This window comes from Ranitomeya variabilis, chromosome 2, assembly GCF_051348905.1.
Source record: "Ranitomeya variabilis isolate aRanVar5 chromosome 2, aRanVar5.hap1, whole genome shotgun sequence".
NCBI lineage: Eukaryota > Metazoa > Chordata > Amphibia > Anura > Dendrobatidae > Ranitomeya > Ranitomeya variabilis.
Window position 1 is genome coordinate 926,548,515 of NC_135233.1, and position 23,833 is coordinate 926,572,347.

Sequence of the window (23,833 nt, forward strand, 5' to 3'; positions counted from 1 at the left end):
TGGATGTGTCTGCAGCCCGCTCTCTTTGCTTACTGGCTGTGTCTGTAGCCCGCTCTCTTTGCTTACTGGCTGTGTCTGCAGCCCGCTCTCTCTTCCTACAGCTGCACTATCTTATGCAAGGTGCTTACAATGTATTGCCATTTTAGAACAAAAACGCAGAGTACTATGTGTTCTACCCAGATAGTTCTATGCTATGGGCAGGCTAGAAGTAGTTTATTTCATAATATATCTTCTTTTCGCATCCATTCCACCTGCTATCAATTTTTTTATGTACGGACTAAAGTACACAGTTAGCAGAATTTTTATTCTGATTAAAATAATGAATAGCAGAAAGAACAGAAACTTGTGTTGTTGTTTTTTTCACATTATAGTATATGGGAAATGGATAGAAAGGATTGTTATCTGCTACGCTTTCCATCTGTAGTGCTTACAGCATGCGCATTTCTGAAAGTGTAACAATCACCAATTTATGGATGCCTTTTTAATTTAAGAAAGCAATTGGCAGGCAAAGAATGGTGATTTTAGTAATTAACATCTGTCAAAAAATACTGTCCAGTGTCCCAAATGACACCCCATCTAGCAACTTGGGTCCAAACATTTGGTTTGTTTAATCCCTATAAGCGGAGTGAGCAACCCTCTGCTGCCCTTCTCGCAGTGAAAGTGCGAGATCTTACATGTTAACTCGCAATCTTGCGCTTTGAACTAAACAATCTCTGTTAAATCCTAAATGCGCAATTACAGAACTTTATTATTTTCTCGTGTGCTATTGCTAAATGAGAGAAATTAAAATGAAGATAATTTTTTAACTCAACCATGAGCTATTCACTCTATTTTTTCTAAAGGAATAAGGACTGATTGAACTAAATTATTTGGTATAGTCTTTAGTACCTGAGACCAGTTCTCATGCTATATGTGCATTGTCATGATGTGCATCTATTGGAATCCATACTTTGCTTTCAGTTGCATATAGATTGGTTTACCTGGGAGTCCCATGGGTCCAGATTCCCCCTTTGGTCCAGCCATAGGTGTACAGCAATCACAGCAGTTAAAGAAGAAATCTGCTGTTTCAAGAGTAAAATTATCAAAAGGGTACAGGGTGGTGGCAGTTCTAAAATCAGGGTGTAAAGTGGCCGGCTCAGTGGTGGTGTCACTTGTCTCAGATAACTCGGTGAATACAGTCTCCTCTGTTGGTGGCGCAAATGAAGTCTCAAAAGCATTGGCAATCTCCATATTATAGACTTTTTTAGTGTACTTTGCTGGCGGAGTCGTTTTTGCTTCCAAATAAACAGTAGCGACAACAGTTATAAAAGTAGCTGTGGGCCAAGATAAGCGTCCCATTTTTGTATCTGTCAAAAAAGAGACAAATGCATTATTCATAGCAGGCGCCAATATTTCTCTTAACAATATGGTATTATGGAAACTAGATTTAAAATGTGTATACAATATGCAAGGTCTTTGTGCCAGTCCCGTCTGTGTTCTCCAACCTAACATTTCCAACTAGGCCGCTTATTGTATTGCAGCATGTATGGTGCTAAGAAGTTAGGCCGATGTTGACAAATGTGCCGAGTTAGAATTACAGTAATGCTGAAAATGTACCGAATCCTACCATTAAACCCTCTCTGAAAGACTGCTTCTAATCTGCAGACAAGATAAGAAACCTATCTACATGGGAGGGGATGAAAATTTATTGTGAGCAATAATATCTAAAACGTTTGTTCTGAATTTGTATACATTACACTGTGTTCCAAATTATTATGCAAATAATATTTCCTCATATTTTCTCTAAATTACCTATCTGAATTGCAGTCATTGTTATTTTCCAGTCATCTACTATTCTGGTATAATTGCAATGTTTTGGAACAAACTGCCTATGAAACCAGTATTTTAAAAAAAAAAAAAAAACACTCAAAATGCATGTTCCAAATTATTATGCACAGCAGAGTTTTCAATCTTTTTTTTTTATTTTGAACAAAAAAATGGTCAATTGTGTAGTTATAAGCATTATCCGCTTATTACAAAATGAAATCAAACAGTTTTCAAGTGAAACTTTATTCTAGGTGATGTTACATTTGCACATAGGACCCCTTGTTCGAAGGAAGCCTCTGAACTCTCTCGTCCATTGAATTTGTCAGTTTTTGGATGGTTTCTGCTTCAATTATATTGCATGTGGACAGAATACCCTCCCAGAGCTGTTGCTTAGATGTGAACTGCTTCCCGCCATCATAGACACTCCTTTTGATGATGCTCCAGAGGTTCTCAATGGGGTTGAGGTCAGGGGAAGATGGTGGCCACCCCATAAGTTTGTCCTCTTTTATGCCCATAGCAGCCAGAGATGCAGATGTGTTTTTTGCAGCATGAGATGGTGCATTATTATGCATGAAAATGATCTTGCTGCGGAAAGCACGGTTCTTCCTCTTGAACCATGGTAGGAAGTGTTGTTTTAGAGACTCCACATAGATTATGGAGTTCATCTTTACCCCTTCAGGGATAATAAAGGGGTCTACAATCTCTCTCCCCATGATTCCAGCCCAAAACATTACTCCACCTCCTCCTTGTTGGCGCCTTAGCTGTGTTTTCATGTGGTGTCCATCAACCAGCCATCCTCCACTCCATCCATCTGGACAATCGAGCGTTGCACGGAACTCATCGGTGAACAAAACAGTTTGGAAGTCAGTCTTCATGTTTTGTTTGGCCCACTGGAGCTGTTTCTGCTTGTGTGCAGTGGATAGAGGTGGTCGACAGGATGGCTTACACACCTCTGAAGGACCCTGCATCTTGTTGTTCTGGGGACATTGGAGGCACCAGCAGCTTCAAAAACTTGTCTGCTGCTATGAAAAGGCATTTTTGCAGCTGCTTTTTAAACCTTACGCAATTGCCTGTTGGAAAGAGTCCTCAATTTTTCCTTATCAGCACGCACACGTGTGTGCTGGGAATCAGCTACATACTTCTTGATTGTGCGATGATCATGATGAAGTGTCTTGGCAATGTTGATTGTAGTCATGCCTTGAGCTAAATACTCCACAATTTGTTGCTTCTCAGCAGCCTACACATCCTTTTTCTTTCCCATTCTGGCAAAAAATGTAGGCTGCTTAATAATGTGGAACAGCCTTCTTAAGTAGTCTTGCCTTTATTTGGACACATCTGCCAAACTAATTTGCACAGGTATCTGCAATTGCTTTCAGTGATATAAAGAGCCCTGACACACATCACCATCAATGAGTTTAAATGACAAACAAAAAAATTCTAACCTTATCACTCCTAAACTCTTTGTGCATAATAATTTGGAACACAGTGTATATCCTGTATACAATAATGTGCAATTGTTGGTTTGACAAGAAAAAATACATGACTTTTCCTTCTCACCTGACATAATGAATAAGACAACATTATACTCTTTAGGCTATGTTCCCACGTTCCAGATTTTTAGCGTTTTTTAAGCGTTTTTGCGCCGGTTTTCCGCTGCGGAAATGCTTAAAAAACGCTTACATAAAGCATCCCATCATTTTAATGCATTCCTCAATTTTTGTTCCCATGCTGCGTTTTTTTCCACAGCGGAAAAGTATTGCGGGAAAAAAAAACGCAGCATGTTCATTAATATTGCGGAAAATTGGCTGTTTTGATGCTATAGAATTGTATTTGGACCATTGGAAAAAACGCTAAAAATCCGTGATAAAACCAAGAAAAAAACATGACACATACACGCAAAAAACATGGTTAAAACGCATTTCATCAGGAAATTTCTGCATACTTTCTGCTACGTGGGCACATAGCAACAGTTAAGAGTAGAAGGAACATTTTCCTAAAAATGTAACACAGGCAAAATCAGCATTTTCTTGTTTCAACATTTCTAATGTATAATGTAAAATCAGGCGACACCGTCAACTCCTAATGCCCTCGTTCTACCTTCTGTGCCATGTTTATAAAGACAGATTATAACATGTAAGAGAATTGATATTACTTATGCAATTGACTGTTTATACAGTATGTTACAATGTGTACTACTAATACATTGTAGTAAGATGACTCTATATCCAAGAGACTATAAGACTTTGGCTCCAAGTTGCTGAGCCCGAGTGTGACTGAAGAACACCAATATTAAAAAATGCAAGCCAATAAAATCCATACCATATTTATTATTAATAAATAGACTTGAACACAATAAATATAGCAAATAAATAGAAAATGGAATAAACTGGCAATGAAAGCACCACGAGATATCAGGATAGAAAAAGTAAGACCATATTGCTGGATTGATAATAAACATGGCCACAGGGGTACATTTGCTGCAAGTATTTTGCTATATAGTGTAAACAGGTAAATCAACATGAGATATACAATGGGAAAAATATGTAGATGTAACAGTTGCCGTAAAACGTCCCATCTAATCAAACGATCCAACTTAGACTATGTCACAAAAAATCTGTTATATACCCACATGGCTCCAATAATACAGCACCAAAGTAAGGGGTGATGCCGCACTGCATGGGTATGCAAATATACCCCTGTAGTCATCAATATTATTGGTAGTTTTACTGCAACTGTTACATCTTATTTTGCTTCCATATACAGTGGGGAAAGTATTAGATACACTGACGATTTTGCAAGTTTCCCACCTGCAAAGAATGGAGAGGTCTGTAATTTTTATCATAGTTACACTTCAACTGTGAGAGACAGAATCTTTTTTTTAAACATCCATAAAATCACATGGCATGATTTTTACATAATTAATTTGCATTCTATTGCATGAAATAAGAATTTGATACAATACAAAAACAGAACTTAACATTTGGTACAGAAACCTTTTATTGCAATTACAGAGGTCAGACATTTACTGTAGTTTTTCACCAAGTTTGCACACAATGCAGCAGAGATTTTGGCCCAGTTCTCCATACAGATTTTCTCCAGATCTTTCAGATTTCTAGGCTGTTGCTGAGCAACAGTGAGTTTCAGCTCCCCCCAAAGATTTTCTATTGGGCTTGGGTCTGGAAACTTGCTGGGCCTCTCTAGGACCTTGAAATGCTTCTTATGGAGACACTCCTTAGTTGCCCTGGCTGTGTGTTTCAGATCATTTTCATGCTGGAAAACCCAGCCATGACCCATCTTCAGTGCTCTTACTGAAGGAAGGAGGTTGTTGGCCAAAATCTTGGGATACATGACCCCATCCATCCTCCCTTCAATACGATGCAGTCATCCTGTCCCCTTTGCAGAAAAGCACCCTCCAATGTGTGATGTTTCCCCACCATGCTTCCCAGTTGGGACAGTGTTTTGGGGGCTGTACTCATCCTTCTTCCTCCAAACACGGCGAGTGGATTTGATATCAAAAGGTTCTATTTTGGTCTCATTTGACCACGTGACTTTCCCCTAATGCCTCCTCTGGATCATCCACATGATTATTAGCTAACTTCAAACTGGCCTGGACATGTGCTGGCATGAGCAAGGGTACCTTGCGTGCCATGCAGGATTTTAATCCAAGACAGCGTAGTCCGTTACTAATGGTAATCTTTGAGACTGTGGTCCCAGCTCTCTTAAGGTCATAGACCAGGTCTTCCTGTGTAGTTCTTGGCTGACTCCTGACCTTTCTCAGAATTATCCTTACCCCACGAGGCAAGTTCTTGCAGGGCGTCCCAGACCGATGGAAGATTGACACTCATCTTGTGTTTCTTCCATTTTGTAATAATTGTGCCAACAGTTGTTGCCTTCTCACCGAGCTGCTTGCCTATTGTCCTGTAGCCCATACAAGCTTTGTGCAGGTCTTCAATTTTGTCCCTGTTGTCCTTAGACAGCTCTTTGGTCTTGGCCATAGTGAAGAGGTTTGAATGTGATTGATTGTGTGGGCAAGTGTCTTTTATACAGATAATAAGTTCAAACAAGTATAAGTTTTTAATTGTTTTTATTTTTCTTGTGTGATCTTTATTTTCAATAAAGGAACAATTTGATTATTATTATTATTATTATTATTATTATTATTATAGAGTCATTTATTCCATGGAGCTTTACATGTGGGGAGGGGTTACCATAATAAAAACAAGTACAATAATCTTGAACAATACAAGTCACAACTGGTACAGGAGGAGAGAGGGTCCTGCCCGCGATGGCTCACAATCTACAAGGGATGGGTGAGGACACAGTAGGTGAGGGTAGAGCTGGTCGTGCAGCGGTTTGGTCGATCGGTGGTTACTGCAGGTTGTAGGTTTGTCGGAAGAGGTGGGTCTTCAGGTTCTTTTTGAAGGTTTTGATGGTAGGCGAGAGTCTGATGTGTTGTGGTAGAGAGTTCCAGAGTAGGGTTGATGCGCGAGAGAAATCTTGTATGCGATTGTGGGAAGAGGAGATAAGAGGGGAGTAGAGAAGGAGATCTTGTGAGGATCGGAGGTTGCGTGCAGGAAAGTACCGGGAGACGAGGTCACAGATGTATGGAGGAGACAGGTTGTGGATGGCTTTGTATGTCATGGTTAGGCTTTTGTACTGGAGTCTCTGGGTAATGGGGAGCCAGTGAAGGGATTGACAGAGGGGAGAGGCCGGGAATAGTGGGGGGACAGGTGGATTAGTCAGGCAGCAGAGTTTAGAATAGATTGGAGGGGTGCGAGAGTGTTAGAGGGGAGGCCACAGAGCAGGAGGTTACAGTAGTCGAGGTGGGAGATGATGAGGGCATGGACTAGGTTTTTTGCAGATGATTGGTTTAGGAATGTACGGATCCGTGAAATATTTTTGAGTTGAAGTCAGCAGGAAGTGGAAAGGGGTTGGATATGTGGTTTGAAGGAGAGGTCAGTGTCAAGGATTACCCCAAGACAGTGAGCTTGTGGGACTGGGGAGCGTGGGCAGTCATTTACTGTAATGGATAGGTTCATTGGGGGGGTCGCATGAGATGGGGGAAAGACGATGAATTCTGTTTTGTCCATGTTAAGTTTTAGAAATCTAGCGGAGAAGAAGGATGAAATAGCAGACAGACATTGAGGGATTCTGGTTAGTAGGGTGGTGATATCTGGTCCAGAGATGTAAATCTGTGTGTCGTCAGCATAGAGATGATACTGAAAACCGTGAGATTCTATGAGCTGTCCCAGGCCAAAGGTGTAGATGGAGAAGAGCAGGGGCCCTAGAACTGAACCTTGCGGGACTCCGACAGATAGGGGGCGAGGTGAGGAGGAGGTGTGTGAGTGGGAGACGCTGAATGTCCGGTCAGTTAGGTATAACAAGATCCAGGATAGGGCCAAGTCTGTGATGCCAAGGGAGGAGAGGGTCCGCAGTAACAGGGAATGGTCCACTGTAACAAAGGCAGAGGACAGGTCCAGGAGGAAGAGGATAGAGTAGTGTCGCTTGCTCTTGGCGGTTAATAGATCATTGGTGACCTTAGTTAAGGAAGTTTCAGTGGAGTGGTGTGACCAGAAGCCTGATTGTAAGTGGTCGAAGAGGGAGCAGAAAGATAGATGGGAGGTTCAAGATGGACGTGTTGTTCCAGTAGTTTTGAGGCATAGGGGAGAAGTGATATTGGGCGATAGCTAGATACAGAGGATGGGTCAAGAAAGGGCTTTTTGAGGATAGGTGTGATTGAGGCATGTTTAAAGCTTGAGGGGAAAACACCAGTTGTTAGTGATAGGTTGAAGAGATGGGATAGGGTTGGGATGAAGACTGTTGCGAGGTTTGGGATGAAGTGGGATGGGATCGGGTCAAGTGCACAGGTGGTGAGATGCGATCTTGAGAGTAGAGTGGAGAGTCGATCTTCTGTAAAGGTGGAGAAGTTGGTTTTGGAGGTGGAGGGCTGGGTAGTTGGGAGGAAGGGCTCTGGGGTTGTTCACTAAAACTGTCTCTGATGTTCTCAATCTTCTGCTTGAAAAATGAGGCAAAGTCTTCAGCTGAAATGAGTGGGGAGGGAGGAGGTGCTGGGGACGGTAGAGAGAATTGAAGGTGTTGAATAACTGTTTAGGTTTGTGAGACAGGGAGGATATGAGAGATGAGAAGTAGGTTTGTTTAGCTGTTGCGAGTGTGGTCTTGAAAGTAGTGAGGGACTGTTTGAATGCGATAAAGTGCTCGTTGGAGTGGGATCTTTTCCATCTGCGCTCAGCAGCCCTGGAAGCTCGCCTCAGTTCTTTGATCAGGCTGGTGTGCCAGGGCTGTCTGTTGATTTTGCGAGCTTTGGTATGTGTGAGAGGGGCAAGAGATTCCAAAGCTACAGCTATTGTGGTGTTATATAGAGCAGCAGCGTCATCCGCATTGTGTAGGGAACTTATATCTTTGAGAAGGAGGAGGGACTCAGAGAGTGAGTGTAGCTCAAGGTGTTTAAGATTTCTGCGAGGGTGTGCAAGTTTGTGGGGTGGGGATTGTAGACAAGGAGTGGAGAGGGAAGAGAATGTGAGTAGATTGTGGTCAGAAAGAGGAAGAGGTGAGTCAGAGAGGTTAGATAGGGAGCAGAGGCGGGTGAAGATGTTTATGAATGTAAGTGTATTTGTTGGCTTTACATAGTTAAGAGAAGCAAGACTATGGAGACTAGGGTTTGAATAAGAGGTTAAACTTCCCGAACATTATCAGCTTAGATCTGTATGTAACAACACAGACTTGGACTCAGATCAGATGTGACTTTGACATTCACGCTGTAGCTTTGAAACCTATTGTTTGGTCAATATATTTGTACCATGCAACCAGGCTTGGACTGGCCCACAGGAGAATAGGAGATTCCCCTGGTGGGCCTCTGTAGAAGAGTGTGCCACCACCCTCTTATTTGAGCAGTACTTGGCACAATATACTTAGATCACTATTTACAGACAAGGCCGGCTTATTATTCATGTAAAAATCTACCCAGTTCATTGTTATATAAATTTGTGATTGTTGCTAATGTCACATCTGCATGTAGCTGAAAAGTGGGGTCCTGGAATTGGTTACTGATGGGTCTTTGTTACCCCAATGCAACACTGCATGCAATATTAGCACTGCAGGTCAGAAATTCAGCAATATTTGCATGATGTTTGTAAGGTATCTTTTTTGCCTGCTATCTTATTCTACTGGGGATTTTACTTGTGCCAGTCTGCAAGTAAAATAAGCAATGTTACTCTCAAGTGCGGACTTAGCCTTATACTACCTCCTTAGAAATGACCACATATCCTAGCTTCACATTTCTGAACCTCCACTCAGATGACCTTGCCTTCCATTAAACCACTTTGAGCCTTTCTTCTCTATTTTAAATCACTTAGTAGCTTAGCTAGGCAGTTCATCATGAATTCCGAAACCTAAAATCTTCAAAATCAATAAATGACTAGATCATAATGCCAGACAGGCCCGGATTGCTAATCTGCCGAGCCGGGCAGATGCTCGGTGGGCTGGCGGCTTTGTAATACAAAATGTACCACTGGCCCTTTAACACATCTTACTAGTAACCCTGTGTGGACGCGCTCTGTTGCTTGCACGCATTGAAAAGGGCCGCTGTGGCACTTGTCCGTACATACTCACCACGTAGGCCCTCATCAGCTTGCACATGCATGTGGCTGTGGCCCTGTCAGTGTGTGCAAGTATGAGAGTGAGCGCACACAGGGCCTTCAGTCATAACTTTGAAAGGGCTGCCGTGGCGCGTGCAGGGCTCTTTTATCTGACACTGGCCGGTACCAGCGTCAGTGCAGCTTTTTTTTGTTTCCTGCTGTACTCACCACCAGCCCCAGCCAGGGATCCGCTCCTGTGCATGGCCGACAATGGATACACGTCAGCTCTTCACCCTCCCCCCATCTCAGGGACTTGGGTGAGTCCCAATATGGAAACTTTGTTTTCTGTACACACAGCACTTGCAGTACCATCTGTATACTGTATATAGATCGCTGTGTATAAATGTATAGGTGATACTGATTACTAAATCTGTGTATAATCACAGTATCACCTAAATAATATATATACAGCAGTCAATATCCATTACAGTATATAGGTGATACTGTGACTCTGCTGTATATACATTGTATAGGTGATAATATAATATAGTATATAGTATTATGGTATAATGCTGTCTTAATATAGTGTATAATGTAGAGTTGTGCATATATATGGTAGTGCTGCCAAATGTTCTTTAATTATATATATATGTATAGTATATAATGTACATATTTTTATATAGTATGTTGCTGTGTATATAGTATATAGTGTGGAATCCACACTATATACACTGTCCCATCTCTACGCTATATACTATATACACAGCTCTGCTCTTTAATCCTTAACACAGTATATATTGTGGAGCTGTGTATACTTCTTTTATATATACTGTCTTGTATACACTGTGTAATTCTCAGTATCTGCTCTTATTATGTGTGTATATGTACAGTATGTATAGATAGATAGATAGATAGATAGATAGATAGATAGATATAGATAGATAGATAGATATACAGTACAGACCAAAAGTTTGGACACACCTTCTCATTAAAAGATTTTTCTGCATTTTCATGACTATGAAAATTGTAAATTCACATTGAAGGCATCAAAACTATGAATTAACACATGTGGAATTATATACTTAACAAAAAAGTGTGAAACAACTGAAAATATGTCTTATATTCTAGGTTCTTCAAAGTAGCCACCTTTTGCTTTCATGACTGCTTTGCACACTCTTGGCATTCTATTGATGAGCTTCAAGAGGTAGTCACCGGAAATGGTCTTCTAACAATCTTGAAGATGATGCTTAGCACTTGTTGGCCCTTTTGCCTTCACTCAGCGGTCCAGCTCACCCCAAACCATCTCGATTGGGTTCAGGTCTGGTGACTGTGGAGGCCAGGTCATCTGGTGTAGCACCCCATCACTCTCCTTCTTGTTCAAATAGCCCTTACACAGCCTGGAGGTGTGTTTGGGGTCATTGTCCTGTTGAAAAATAAATGATGGTCCAACTAAATGCAAACCGGATGGAATAGCATGCCGCTGCAAGATGCTGTAGTAGCAATGCTGGTTCAGTATGCCTTCAATTTTGAATAAATCCCCAACAGTGTCACCAGCAAAGCACCCCCACACCATCACACCTCCTCCTCCATGCTTCACGGTGGGAACCAGGCACGTAGAGTCCATCTGTTCACCTTTTGATTAGGAGCATCTAACTGGTCTGTAGGAGCCAGAACTCTTAATGTTTGGTAGGGGATCAAATACGTATTTCTCACTGCAAGATGCAAATAAATTTATATAATTTATAAAAAGTGATTTTCTGGATTTTATTTTTGATATTCTATCTCTCAATGTTAAAATTAACCTACCCTTCAAATTATAGACTGTTCATGTCTTTGTCAGTGGGCAGTGATGTAGAAATCACATTGGAGTGTGCTAGTTGTAACTATTCCACGTCCTACCAGTGACTGACAGCTTTCTTTGTATAAGAGTGCATGTAGAAATAGCTGTCAGTCACGGCCCACTGGATTGAAATTCTCAGAAAGATCAAAGGATTTAATCATTAATACACAGGTTATGTTGAATATTTTCTCCTAAAATTATTTTGATCTACTCAGCTCCTGCTGCTCTTTAACATGGTGCCTGCAGTTTGGACTGCATTTCATAGTGATAGGATCCCATTAATGTGCGTCTTTTTAGCTCAACATGTTTTTTGCGAACCTGTCGACTATTTTCACTAAAATATTTGATAACTCTGTGATCACAACCCAATATCTTAGCAATTTCAAAAGCGCTGAATCCCTCTGTAAGACTCGTAACAATTTTTGAAGTTTCAAACTCCGTTAAATCTCTTTTTTGGCCCATTTTGACTGAGGAGGCGCCTAATAATTCTGCACACCTTGATAAAAAGTCTTGTATCCTAAGACCACACCTCCCTTATTGCCAAAATACACATCACCTGATCTGCTTCATCCAATAAGCATTCAAGTTTATATAGCTAAAAGTTGGATAAGATGTATAAAAATGATGATATGGTCAAAATACTTACTTGCCTAATAATTCTGCATACAATATATGTAACATTCTGAAGGGTTCACAAACCTACACACACTATTGTATATAAATCAAAAACATTTAAAGACATAAACAATGTATAAACTTTATGCTGCATTGTATCTTTCTTATATTTTAGGCACAAATGACTTATTCCTACATTATACATATTGAACTCCTGAGGATGACGTCCCACTTATTTATAGTTCTAGCGCTAATCCATATCTATGGCTCCTCATTTCATTTTTAAAGCAGTCCAAACACATTTATTTCTGTGTTCATGAAATTAGCACTTGCTGTATCATCTGCTTTTCTTGCAGCCTCTTATGCAAAATGTGTTTTGTAATAGAATTTATATTTTTCACGCTTGGGTCATGCATCATACATGATTCATTTAGTTTTATTAAGAATCTTTAATATAGTTGAAATAACATAAGATGCATAATCCAAATATGGCAAATGGAAACCAGATGGAACGACGCTCACAGTAAGAAAATGCAGAGGCGAATGCGGTGACCCTTCCTAGCTCAGTTTTGAGATGCAGTATTCATTCCAGTGGGAGTAGAAATAATCATTCTATTTCACGTATCAAAATTGAAAAACATTAGCTTCATATCAGAACCATGGGTGAAACACTGCATGTTTCAGTATCAGTGCATTATGTTCTGTAATTCCTGCCTTCAGCAAACCTCTCCTCTCATTTTATAGAGCAGTGTCAATCATTTTTTTCCTTTTCTTTCTAATAGGTTTCTTTTCACTTTGATTCCTATCAGAGCCTGAAAAAGTCATCAGCATCCAGTTATACAAGACCCAATATTTGGTTACCTCAAGTGTAAAAGATCAACCATTGATATAATTATTTATAGGACCTTTAGGATTTTATATAGTTGCCATAATTCTACATGGTCTGTTGCATAATAGCTATGTGTCCTAGTTGTATAGTTATTTAGGTGATAACAGACACATGACCTTCAAGTTCAACTTTTCTCAGATCAATTATATATAATTTATGATAAATTATGTATAACTGTCTAAGCAATTTCTCTGTAGAAAAACAGAGAAATTGATTGTTGATTTCCATGGATTTCGTTAAGGCATTCCATATTTTGACTGCTGTAAGGCCACGTTCACAGGTTGAGTATTTGGTCAGTATTTTACCTCAGCATTTGTAAAACATAACTAGGAGTGGAACAGTCATAGGAAAAGTATACCGTATTTTTCGGATTATAAGACGCACGTTTATGATCCCCATTATTAGGGGGAAAATGGGGGTGCGTCTTTTAAACCGAACACTGTTCTTACCGATGCTGCGGGGCCGGAGCTGGCACTGTTGCGGTGGTGGTGGTGCTGTGGTCCTGCGGTGTGTGGTGGTGGTACGGTGGCAAGCGGTGCTCCTGCAGTGATGTTACGGTGGCGAGCAGTGGTGGTACGGTAGCAAGCGGTAGCCCTGCAGCGGCAGCATATGACGGCCGTCATTCTTCTTCCGGGGTTAGGCGCAGATGGAGGATAGCCGAGATCTCCATCCATGCCTGCCTCTACGCGATGTCTCCAGGAAAATGGCCGCAGATGCAGCGAAGATGCAGATGGAGATCTCGGCACCAAGATCTCCATCTGCTCATGCGCCACCCCGGCAGCCATTTTCCTGGATTCCACCGCATAGTAAACAGTGCAGGGGCTCTGGGCTTTCACAAAATGTTGGTGGAGCCCCCGCACCACCGGATACCAGCAGCGCCACTCTAGCCTCCTCCAGCAGCAACACTGGGACCCAGATCCACTGCGGCCTGCACCACCAAACACCAGCAGCAACCCTGGGACCACGCTTCACCGCAGCCACTGGAGCGCCCCCACTGCCGCAGGGCCGAGGGGTACCCGGTACCGGGCCTCTACGTCTCAGTTCTGGGGTTGTCACGGTGGCTAGGCCCGGTCCGTGACCCTGCTGAGGGGCGTCCAGTGAAAGTTGAGAATGTGATGATGTTGTGGTGCGATGTAGGTCGCAGCGAATAACGAGGACACCAGGTTGCAGTCTCTTTACCTCTTTACTGAAGGCTTCAGGATACTTAGTCCGGAATACGGTTAACCGGGCTACCTGAGTCCGGCCGGTCCGATGGCACCTCCAGAGTTCCCTTTGCAGGTGGAAATCTGTGCCTACCTTCTAGCGCTTGTGTGTTGTAGTCCTTCCCTGCTGTGCTTACGGGATAGTCCTCACAACTGTTGTGTCTGTTTCTGAAGTTCCCTCACAACTCGATTATGATGTTCTTCTTCGTCCCCCCAGATGATATGGCTAGGACGCACCCGTATGACAGGTAGACTCAGAGCTCTTCCGGGACCCTAGAGTCGCCCCTCTCCAAATGTTGCCCCCTGTGTCTGCTTAGGTGATTTTGGGTGAGACAGCCCGCCTAGAACTGACTGTCCTGCCGTAGGTTTGAAGTAAGGCCTGGAGCTTAATACTTCCTCGGCATTTCCGGCCACCGGCTACGCGCCTCAGTAGGATGTTGCCTCATCTTACAGCACGACTCCTACTGGTGTTTCTCCTTATTGCGTTGATCTCGTTTCTCACTCAGCACAATAAACCTCGCTTCTAGTCCTTTCTTGGGGTACCGCCGCGATGAGGTGCAGGCGAGGTCCCGTAACGTTCTTTCTGTTCGCTAGGCCTCTGTCAGGATCCCACCCCTGACAGGGACCCCCCTGAATCTTCCCCTGCAACACCCTTTGCCACAGGATGTTGCCTGGTTCCAACCCAGTCAGCTTCTGACTAACTTCCTATCTAACCCCCAGTTTGACCAGATTGTGAGGAGTGGCCTAATACATAGCACCCTTAGCTCCCCCTGGAGGCCAGACTGTGAAGTGTATTGGTGTCTGTGATACCTGGTCAGGTGAACTCCTTCAGTGCCATCAGACGTACCATAGCCCCCCTTAGCAGCGGAGCATCAGTACTGCAACGACCAGGACTCTGGGGCGCTGCACCACCACCCCTGGTAAGCAATAAGACACCTGGATTGTAAGAAGCACCACCATTTTATTAAAAAAAAGGGTTTTTTTATTTTTCTCCTCAAAATTTGGGATGCGTCTTATGATCCGGACTGTCTTATAAACCACAAAATACGGTAATAGAAACACTTCACCACTTCCTAATTTTTTTTAAATTTTAGCACCATTTACTCCATGGCGCTTTACATGTGAAAAGTGATAAGCATAATAATACCGACTGGTACAGGAGGAGAGAGGACCCTGCCCGCGAGGGCTCACAGTCTACGTCTGAAAGGAATGGGTGAGGACAGGGCCGGCATCACCACCCTATGAACCCTGGCAAGTGCCGGGGCCCTGAGCAAGCAGGGGTCCCACTCTCTGTCAGGGAGACCGGTACACTATGGGACCCGTGAGTCCAGGGAGCCATGTATGGCTTCCCCGCTTGCTTAGGGCCCCGCCACTTGCAATATTTACCTCTCCCTGTTCCTGCACCTCTCCCTCTTCCTGCACAGCTCCAGTGTCTTTCATGTCACCTGACTCTTTGACATCACAGGGCAGAGGGCCCGATGAAGTCATTACTGTGCACCCTCTGATTTGAGCAGTCACAGTGCAGAGAGCCGGAAGACGGTGAGGCTGAGGAGTCTGAAACTGTGGTCAGTGAGTAGAGGTGAGTATTTCATATTTTTTATGTGTGGAGCAATATGTTGGTCCCATACCGTATGGAGCAATACATGGGGTCCATTCGGTATGGAGCATTATATGGGGCCCATTCTGTATGGAGCATTATATGGGGCTCATACTGTATGGAGCATTATATGGAGCCCATACTGTATGGAGCATTATATGGGGTCCATTCGGTATGGAGCAATATATGGAGTCCATTCTGTATGGAGCATTATATGGGGCCCATTCTGTATGGAGCATTATATGGGGTCCATTCTGTATGGAGCAATATATGGGCCCATTCTGTATGGAGCAATATATGGTGTCCATTCTGTATAGAGCAATATATGGGGTCCATACTGTATGGAGCAATATATGGGGTCCATTCTGTAGGAAGCACTATATGGGGTCCATTCTGTATGAAGGATTATATAGGGTCCATTCTGTATGGAGCAATATATGGGGCCCATTCTGTATGGAGCAATATATGAGGTCCATACTATATGGAGCAATATATGGGGTCCATTCTGTATCAAGGATTATTAGGGACCCTTTCTGTATGGAGCATTACATGGGGTCCATTATTCTGTATGGAGCATTACATCGGGTCCATTATTCTGTATGGAGCATTATATGGGGTCCATTATATTTCTATGTAGCATTATATGGTGTCCATTATTCCGTATGGAGCATTACATGGGGTCCATTATTCTGTATGGAGCATTATATGGAGTGAATTTTCTGTGTGGAGCAATATATGGGGCCAATACTGTATGGAGCAATATATGAGGCCCATACTGTATGGAACAATATATGGGGTCCATTATTCTGTGTGGAACATTATATGGGGTCCATTAATCTGTATGAAGCACTATATTGGGACCATTATTCTGCATTGAGCATTATATGGGGTCCATGAGCAATATATAAGGCCCATACTGTATGGAGCAATATATGGGGTCCATTATTCTGTATGGAGCATTATATGAGGCCCGTTATTCTGTATGGAGCATTATATTAGACCCATTATTCTGTATGGAGCATTATATGAGGCCTATTATTCTGTATGAAGCAATATATTGGACTAATTATACTGTATGGGGGACTATGTGGTGCCCATAATACTGTATGGAGGACTATGTGATGCCCATAATACTGTATGGAAGACTATGTGGTGACCATAATACTGTATGGAGGACTATACGGTCTGGTCTAAAATTAAAAGTTTTTAATCCCCTTTTGAGCTACTGTAGAATTTATAATAGATATCTCTCATGTAATGTAAGAAGTAAGTGCAATCTTTGTCATTGTACTATACCTATATTTCTCTCCCGTATCTGTGTGTAAGCAGGTTGCGGGATGCAGTGATGCAAGGAAGGCAGAGCAAGGGTTAACAATTTAATTAATAGTAAAGATACTCCTCACAGGGAGATAAACAGTTAAACTGGGGATGGATACAGGGTAATGGCACAAAAAGCAATAAAAAGTTAGCAACAGTTCACTCAGCAAACTTATCGTGTCCGGGGTCTCCTCAGCCGCAGATGTCTGGCTGAGGGTTGTATTCCTTGGTGACAGCAGACAAAATATCCTCAGATGGGGATCCTCAGCTCATGGTCCAGCTTCTGGCGGCAACGGGCGGTCTATGGTCTCACCCGTTGGGCACATAGTCCATGACCTCGTGCAGTCAAATTCACAGATGCTACAACAATCCCAGTATCAGGTGAAGTGTCTGATGTGAAGGTCAGTAAGGGGGACCGCAGTGCTGGGTCCCATACACAGCCCACGCTTCTATGCACGCGCACGGTCCTAAACTTAACTGAGCCTGCGGGCCTGTCTCTGCTCACAGTTCCGATGCCATGCCCATCGGAGGTCAGCTGCAGCCCGTTGCGACTCTGCTCCCCAAAGACCGGAGCACACTGCGCACACACCCTGTCTGCCTCAGTCTTTGCCAGAGGGAAACTAACTATCACTTCATGCGCTTTTTGCTCTTTTTCCAGCTTAAACACACACCCTCTTCCTGATTCATGTGATCTGTCCGGTTTTCTATTCCTTCCCCCAGGCAACATGGGACGCAACCTCGACAGTTCCAGACCTGGCTCAGTACAGGTACCCACAGCCCGGTTTTCCTTCTTACATGTGCATCATGAATAGTGGTATGTTTTAAAGGGACCCCCTGAGACTCTTTGACCCGGGGCCCACAAAAACCTGGAGGTGGCCCTAGGTGTAGTATACAGGAGGTGAGGGTAGAGCTGGTCATGCAGCAGTATTGTGGAACAAGAGTTACTGCAAGTTATAGGCTTGTCATAAGAGGTAGGTCTTCAGGTTCAGGTGGATTAGCCAGGCAGCAGAGTTTAAGATAAATTGGAGGGGTGTGAGAGTGTTGGAAGATAGGCAACAGAGCAGGAGGTTGCTAGTTGAGTAGTCGAAGCGGGAGATGATGAGGGCATGCACTAGTGCTTTTGCAGATTCTTGATTTAAGAATGTGCAAAGATGGGAAAAAATTTTGAATTGGAGTTGTCAGGAATAGTGTTGAGCATTCCGATACCGCAAGTATCGGGTATCGGCCGATACTTGCGGGTATCGGAATTCCGATACCGAGATCCGATACTTTTGTGGTATCGGGTATCGGTATCGAAACAACATTAATGTGTAAAAGAAAGAATTAAAATAAAAAATATTTCTATACTCACCTCTCCGACGCAGCCTGGACCTTACCGAGGGAACCGGCAGCGTTCTTTGCTTAAAATGCGCGCGTTTACTGCCTTCCGTGATGTCACGGCTTGTGATTGGTCGCGTGCCGCCCATGTGGCCGCGACGCGACGAATCACAGCAAGCCGTGACGTAATTTTCAGGTCCTGAATGCCTAATTCTAGGCATTCAGGATTTGAAAATTACGTTACGGCTTGTGATTGGTCGCGTCGCGGTCACATGGGCGACGCGACCAATCACAAGCCGTGACGTCACGGGAGGCAGGAAACGCGCGCATTTTAAAATTACGTCACGGCTTGTGATTGGTTGCGTGCCGCCCATGTGACCGCGACGCGACCAATCACAGCAAGCCGTGACGTAATTTCAGGTCCTGAATGCCTAATTCTGCATTCAGGACCTGAAAATTACGTCACGGCTTGCTGTGATTGGTCGCGTCGCGGCCACATGGGCGGCACGCGACCAATCACAAGCCGTGACGTCACGGAAGGCAGTAAACGCGCGCATTTTAAGCAAAGAACGCTGCCAGTTCCCTCGGTAAGGTCCAGGCTGCGTCGGAGAGGTGAGTATAGCAATATTTTTTATTTTAATTCTTTCTTTTACACATTAATATGGATCCCAGGGCCTGAAGGAGAGTTTCCTCTCCTTCAGACCCTGGGAACCATCAGGGATACCGTCCGATACTTGAGTCCCATTGACTTGTATTGGTATTGGGTATCGGTATCGGATTAGATCCGATACTTTGCCGGTATCGGCCGATACTTTCCGATACCGATACTTTCAAGTATCGGACGGTATCGCTCAACACTAGTCAGGAAATAGAAAGGGCTAGGATATGTGGTTTGAAGGACAGATTAGAGTCAAGGGTTACCCCGAGGCACAAGCTTATGGGACTAGGGAGAGTGAGAAGCCATTGACTTTGATGGATAGGTCTGTTGGGGGGTTGAGTGAGATAGGAGAAAAATGATAAATTCTGTTTTATCCTTGTTAAGTTTTAGAAATTTTGATGAAATAGCTGACAGAAATTGTGGGATTCTGGTTAGAAAAGAGATGGTATAGGGTCCAGATAAGTAGATCTGTTTTGTTATCAGCATAGAGATGATTCTGAAAACCGTGGGACTCTATGAGCTATCCTAAGCCGAAGGTGTAGATTAAGAAGAGCAGGATCCTAAAACTGAACCTTGGGTAACGACGATAGATAGGGGGCGAGATGAAAAGGTGGTGTATGAGTCGAAGACATTAAATGTCCAGTCTGTTAGGTGTGAAGAAATCTAATATAGGGCTAGGTATGTGATGCCAAGACATGAGAGAATCTGCAGTAAGAGAGAATGGACCACTGTGTCAAAGGCACAAGACAGATCCAGGAGGGGGACAAGTTATTGTCGCTTGGATTGGTTATTAGGTCATTGGTGGCTTTAGTCAGTGCAGTTTCAGTTGAATGATGCAGTTGGAAGCCAGAATGAAAGCGGTCAAAGAGGGAGCAGGAGGAGAGGTGAGAGGACAGTTCCACAAAGAGATGGTGTTCCAGTAGTTTTGAGGCAAAAGGGAAAAGTGATACGGGGCAATAGCTAGACACAGAGGATGGGTCAAGGGAGGTCTTTTTGAAGATGGGTGTGATCAAAGCATGTTTAAGCATGAGGGGAAGACACCAGTTGTTAGTGATAGGTTGAAGAGATGGGTTAGGGTTGGTATGGCCAAGGAAAGGCCTGCCCACAAGCCCGCCTCAAAGCACAAACATGTTCCTCATCATGTTTGTGCTTCGGAGCAGGTCTTTCCTTGGTTTCTCTGGATTAGAGCAGTAAAATAAGACTCTGCCTACAGTCCCTCCCCAGAGTGCAGGCATATCATTAACTGAAAACTTCTAACACTGATTACACAAGAACCATAAGATGGATTTCTTCACCAGCGGTATCATTTTAATCAGTTTAACACTTCCAACCTGACAATGCCTGTAATTTACTTGGCAAAATCCTGCTGATAGGTTCGCTTTAATGTTCACTACTTTTGCATTTTTTACCATTCCTGGTTTTGGTTTACAAATGCTGATGTAAAATACTGAACAAATACTCAACATGTGAACGTGCCCTTAGAGCCATCAAAATATGGAATGCTATGCACAAGGCCTAAAGGTTTCTAAAATGTCTTTCTTTAACATGGGTTTTCAATCTACCCAGTGGTGACATCTTAATACTGCTTGCAATTTTTCTTCTTGTCTGCGCGGGTTTCCTATGGGTGAACACGTTTTCATCTGAATTTTGAAAACATACGGTTAGATCAATTGGTGTATTATAGATTTTTTATGTTTTTTAGATAAGGAAAACATTTTTGTGAGCCTAATTCGGGATTGTAACTCAATGGAATGCTTGTGATTTGAGTACTATGCTACGGGCCATGTTGGCAGCACAATTATACTTGGTAGCAATTATAATGAACTAAATGCTATAAGTCTTACTGCATGTCTGAAAGCAAATACATCTTTTACATCAAGAAAACTGACATTCCTACACCCCAGGAGTATTTTTTGTTCTTTCAGTACATATATATCAGCTTTGTTACAGTTATATGTTTTTCAAATATTTGACAATTACTAGTCATAGTAAAAGAAAGGGCACTAATACAAAAACTAATATAATATAAAACAATTGGCTTTACAGCCTTTCAGCAGTCTATAAGCAGCAGCCTTTTACTGATTTCTATAAATGTCTATGAAAAGAGGATAAAGGTTGATATTTCTTCTAAAAATAATTATTTCATAATTGCATAAAAAAAGTTAAAATTAATAGTATTATAACCTATTATTAATCATGAATATTATTCTTACAGTCTATTTTGGGGCTTGTATATTGCCCATATATTTTTGATTAGTTTAGTTCTGAGCTGAAGAGAAAACACTAGCTCATCTCACAGCATGGATTGCACTCTGGTGGGTGAAATCAAGGATAATCCAGAGCCAAAGTTAAAACTTTCTAGCTTTATTTTCATTTACAATAAAATCTCAGTAATGAAACAGTGTGAAGCCCACTACACTCCTGTCCGATGACGAGTCTTTAGCTCTTTAGCTAGAGATGACTTACGATAGTACAATAAAACAATGTTTGTATGTTCATTGTATACTACTTCTATTGTTCACCTTGACCCATTGTAGCCTACATACCCTTTCCCCAGCCAAGTTATAACATGTTATCTTAGGTGATGGAAATGTGGTCTTTAAGTACTTTTACTACAAATATTACAATGATTAGAACTGCACAACTTTATTTTCCAATAGACATCCATTGGGTATGACAGACTCTTGAACTTCAGTCCTTTTGAAGATACACAATGTTCCTTCATTTACATGAACAAATAAGCATGGTGTTCGAGATCAATATTACAGCAGTGAACACGCTGTGATAAGCCTCTGCCAGTCATTCTCCAGAGATCAGGGTGACTCTGAAGTCAGGCAGGATCTGAGAACAGTTCAGTAGAGTATCATTCTCCAAAAGTTAAAGACCCAGATGGATCACAAAATGAAACCTGTCCCATTGACTTTTTGCTTTTAGAAGTTACCGTACATTTTTTTTTCTTCAAATTCCCTGAAAGGCTTGAGAACAATTCCTGTCATTGTAAATGATGTGCTTCTCAGGTAATTACCAAGGGTATGGACTCTAAGACTTAATAGGACAAAGTATCAGTTTAAAAGCTGCTCACAGCCGGTCCATTACCAAAACGCTAGGCACATACCAGCTGAAAATTAAAAAGAGGCTATTGTTTGGAAGCGCAGATGTACTGCAATAGTACAAGTACGGCTTTATTAACACATCCAACTTTATATTACACAGCTCACTTTAGTATTAAAATAATAAGTCCTCCAAAAGCTGCATTAGAAAACTTTGAACCTTTCTTTTATCTGAACCTACAATAATAACGAATTTCAATCATCACAACAACAAAATATTTCCAATAATCTTGTTAAATACTGTATTTCCTTTGTTAATTTTGCATGTGGCTTCTAGGTAATAAATATTTCTAGACCTGAGCTTAAATAATAGATAAGTGTTAATGTCTGTGGACGCCAGGTCTACCATGTATGGTACTGTGGGACTCCAAGTCACTAAGACGCTGATAGAATGTGGGATGTGAAAAATTAGGATAATGACTCTCACAGTGTATTAGATATTTAGGAGCTATTGATATAGTATCAATCTTCAGGATGGACAAAATCCTTACAATCCCCCTACTTTTTTTTACCTACTAAGTACGATATAACACAATGATTCTAGTAACTTCTTATAAAGGCCCCACTTATGTAATAACTTTTTATCTTGGTGCAATTTACACTTATTTTTCATATCAAAGGTTAAGCATTCACCATTCATAAATAATTATTTCTAATGTAGAAAGTCAGAAGTGAAGATCTTTGTGGTGACGTAGCTAATCAATGTCCTAGTGAAGAGACTCTCATAAATGGAAGGATTCTATAGTAGCTCATACACATGCTATGATGGTACATGTCTACGTACTACGAGTGCTTCTATTGAGATCAGTCCCGAGGATGAGTGTCCTTCGGAGAACCTGTGATGTATTCACATCTCCCAGTCCTGCAGTCAAGGTCTGAGTGCTCTTATTGAATACTGTGCTCAGACTTGCTGGTCACGGATTACATTGTGTGAAATGAAGATGTTTTAGATGCAGCAAGAGCAGCGTCTATTACAATGCCATATTATTGCTAACAAAATGTAAATCAGTCAACAGCATACAAACTAGAAAGCTAGATAGAAAATAAGGCTTGAGCAGCAGCATCAGTATGTCTTACCTTATGCCTTTGCTTTTTACCATGAATACAGTTTTTGAAAGGAACATTGGAATATCCATCATGGAATTTACCAAGAAGTAATTGTATTTGATTGCTTCCGTCATACTTATTTGAGCCAATGGATTACAGAGTGGACGACCACATCCAATGATTGGGCAAGTCTTTTAAAGGTAATACAAATTAAGATGAAATCTGAGGCAATGCTAATGCACTCCTCCCTGCTCTTCTATTCACTACTCTGCCTTCTCCTAGTGCTACAGATGATCTGCTTCACAAAAAATAGATATCGCTTACTATGTGTTCTACAATAGGAGTCACTATAGGCATGCAATTATGTCAATAGGGATTGTAGAACCCTTGTATTAGATACAATCATTAATTAAAAAAGTGCAGAGAAAGACTGAAAATATTCAAAAAACTATAATAACACTTGGGCCAAGAAAGGCCAACATTATTCTATATAGTGTCATAGTTTTCACGTAGAAAAAGGCAAAACCTCATGAAGCAGCTGTCTCAAACTAGAGAAAAGATTTTCATTCTTACTCCAAAGTCTCACCCACCTATAAGAATATTATGTAATATAATGGTAATAAGTGATTATAATTAATTATCCAAATACTTGTTTACATAACAGTCTTTATCTAGACTACATGTATATGAAGTTATAGAAAAGGAGTACAACAGGAGTGTATAGGTAATCAAAGAATCATAATACTTTATTAAGTTACATTTAATAAGCTTAAAGTGCAAACAGTATACAAAAGACAATATCAAATAAAGTGCTCAAGGATGATTAAAAAGGATGGGTGT

The 23,833-nt window shown here is 41.9% G+C and overlaps 1 protein-coding gene across 1 annotated transcript in view; it reads right to left on the reverse strand.

Moving 5' to 3' along the window:
* OTOL1 (otolin 1) overlaps positions 1-23,043 on the reverse strand; it is a 55,855-nt gene extending 32,812 nt beyond the window's left edge. Inside the window, exons 1-2 of the mRNA XM_077290633.1 lie at positions 23,024-23,043; positions 981-1,346 (exon numbers count right to left, since the gene is read on the reverse strand). Coding sequence (XP_077146748.1) covers positions 981-1,338 — 358 coding nt within the window. The 5' untranslated portion in view covers positions 1,339-1,346; positions 23,024-23,043. The remainder of the gene's footprint in view (positions 1-980; positions 1,347-23,023) is intronic.
* Between the last annotated feature and the right edge of the window lie 790 nt (positions 23,044-23,833).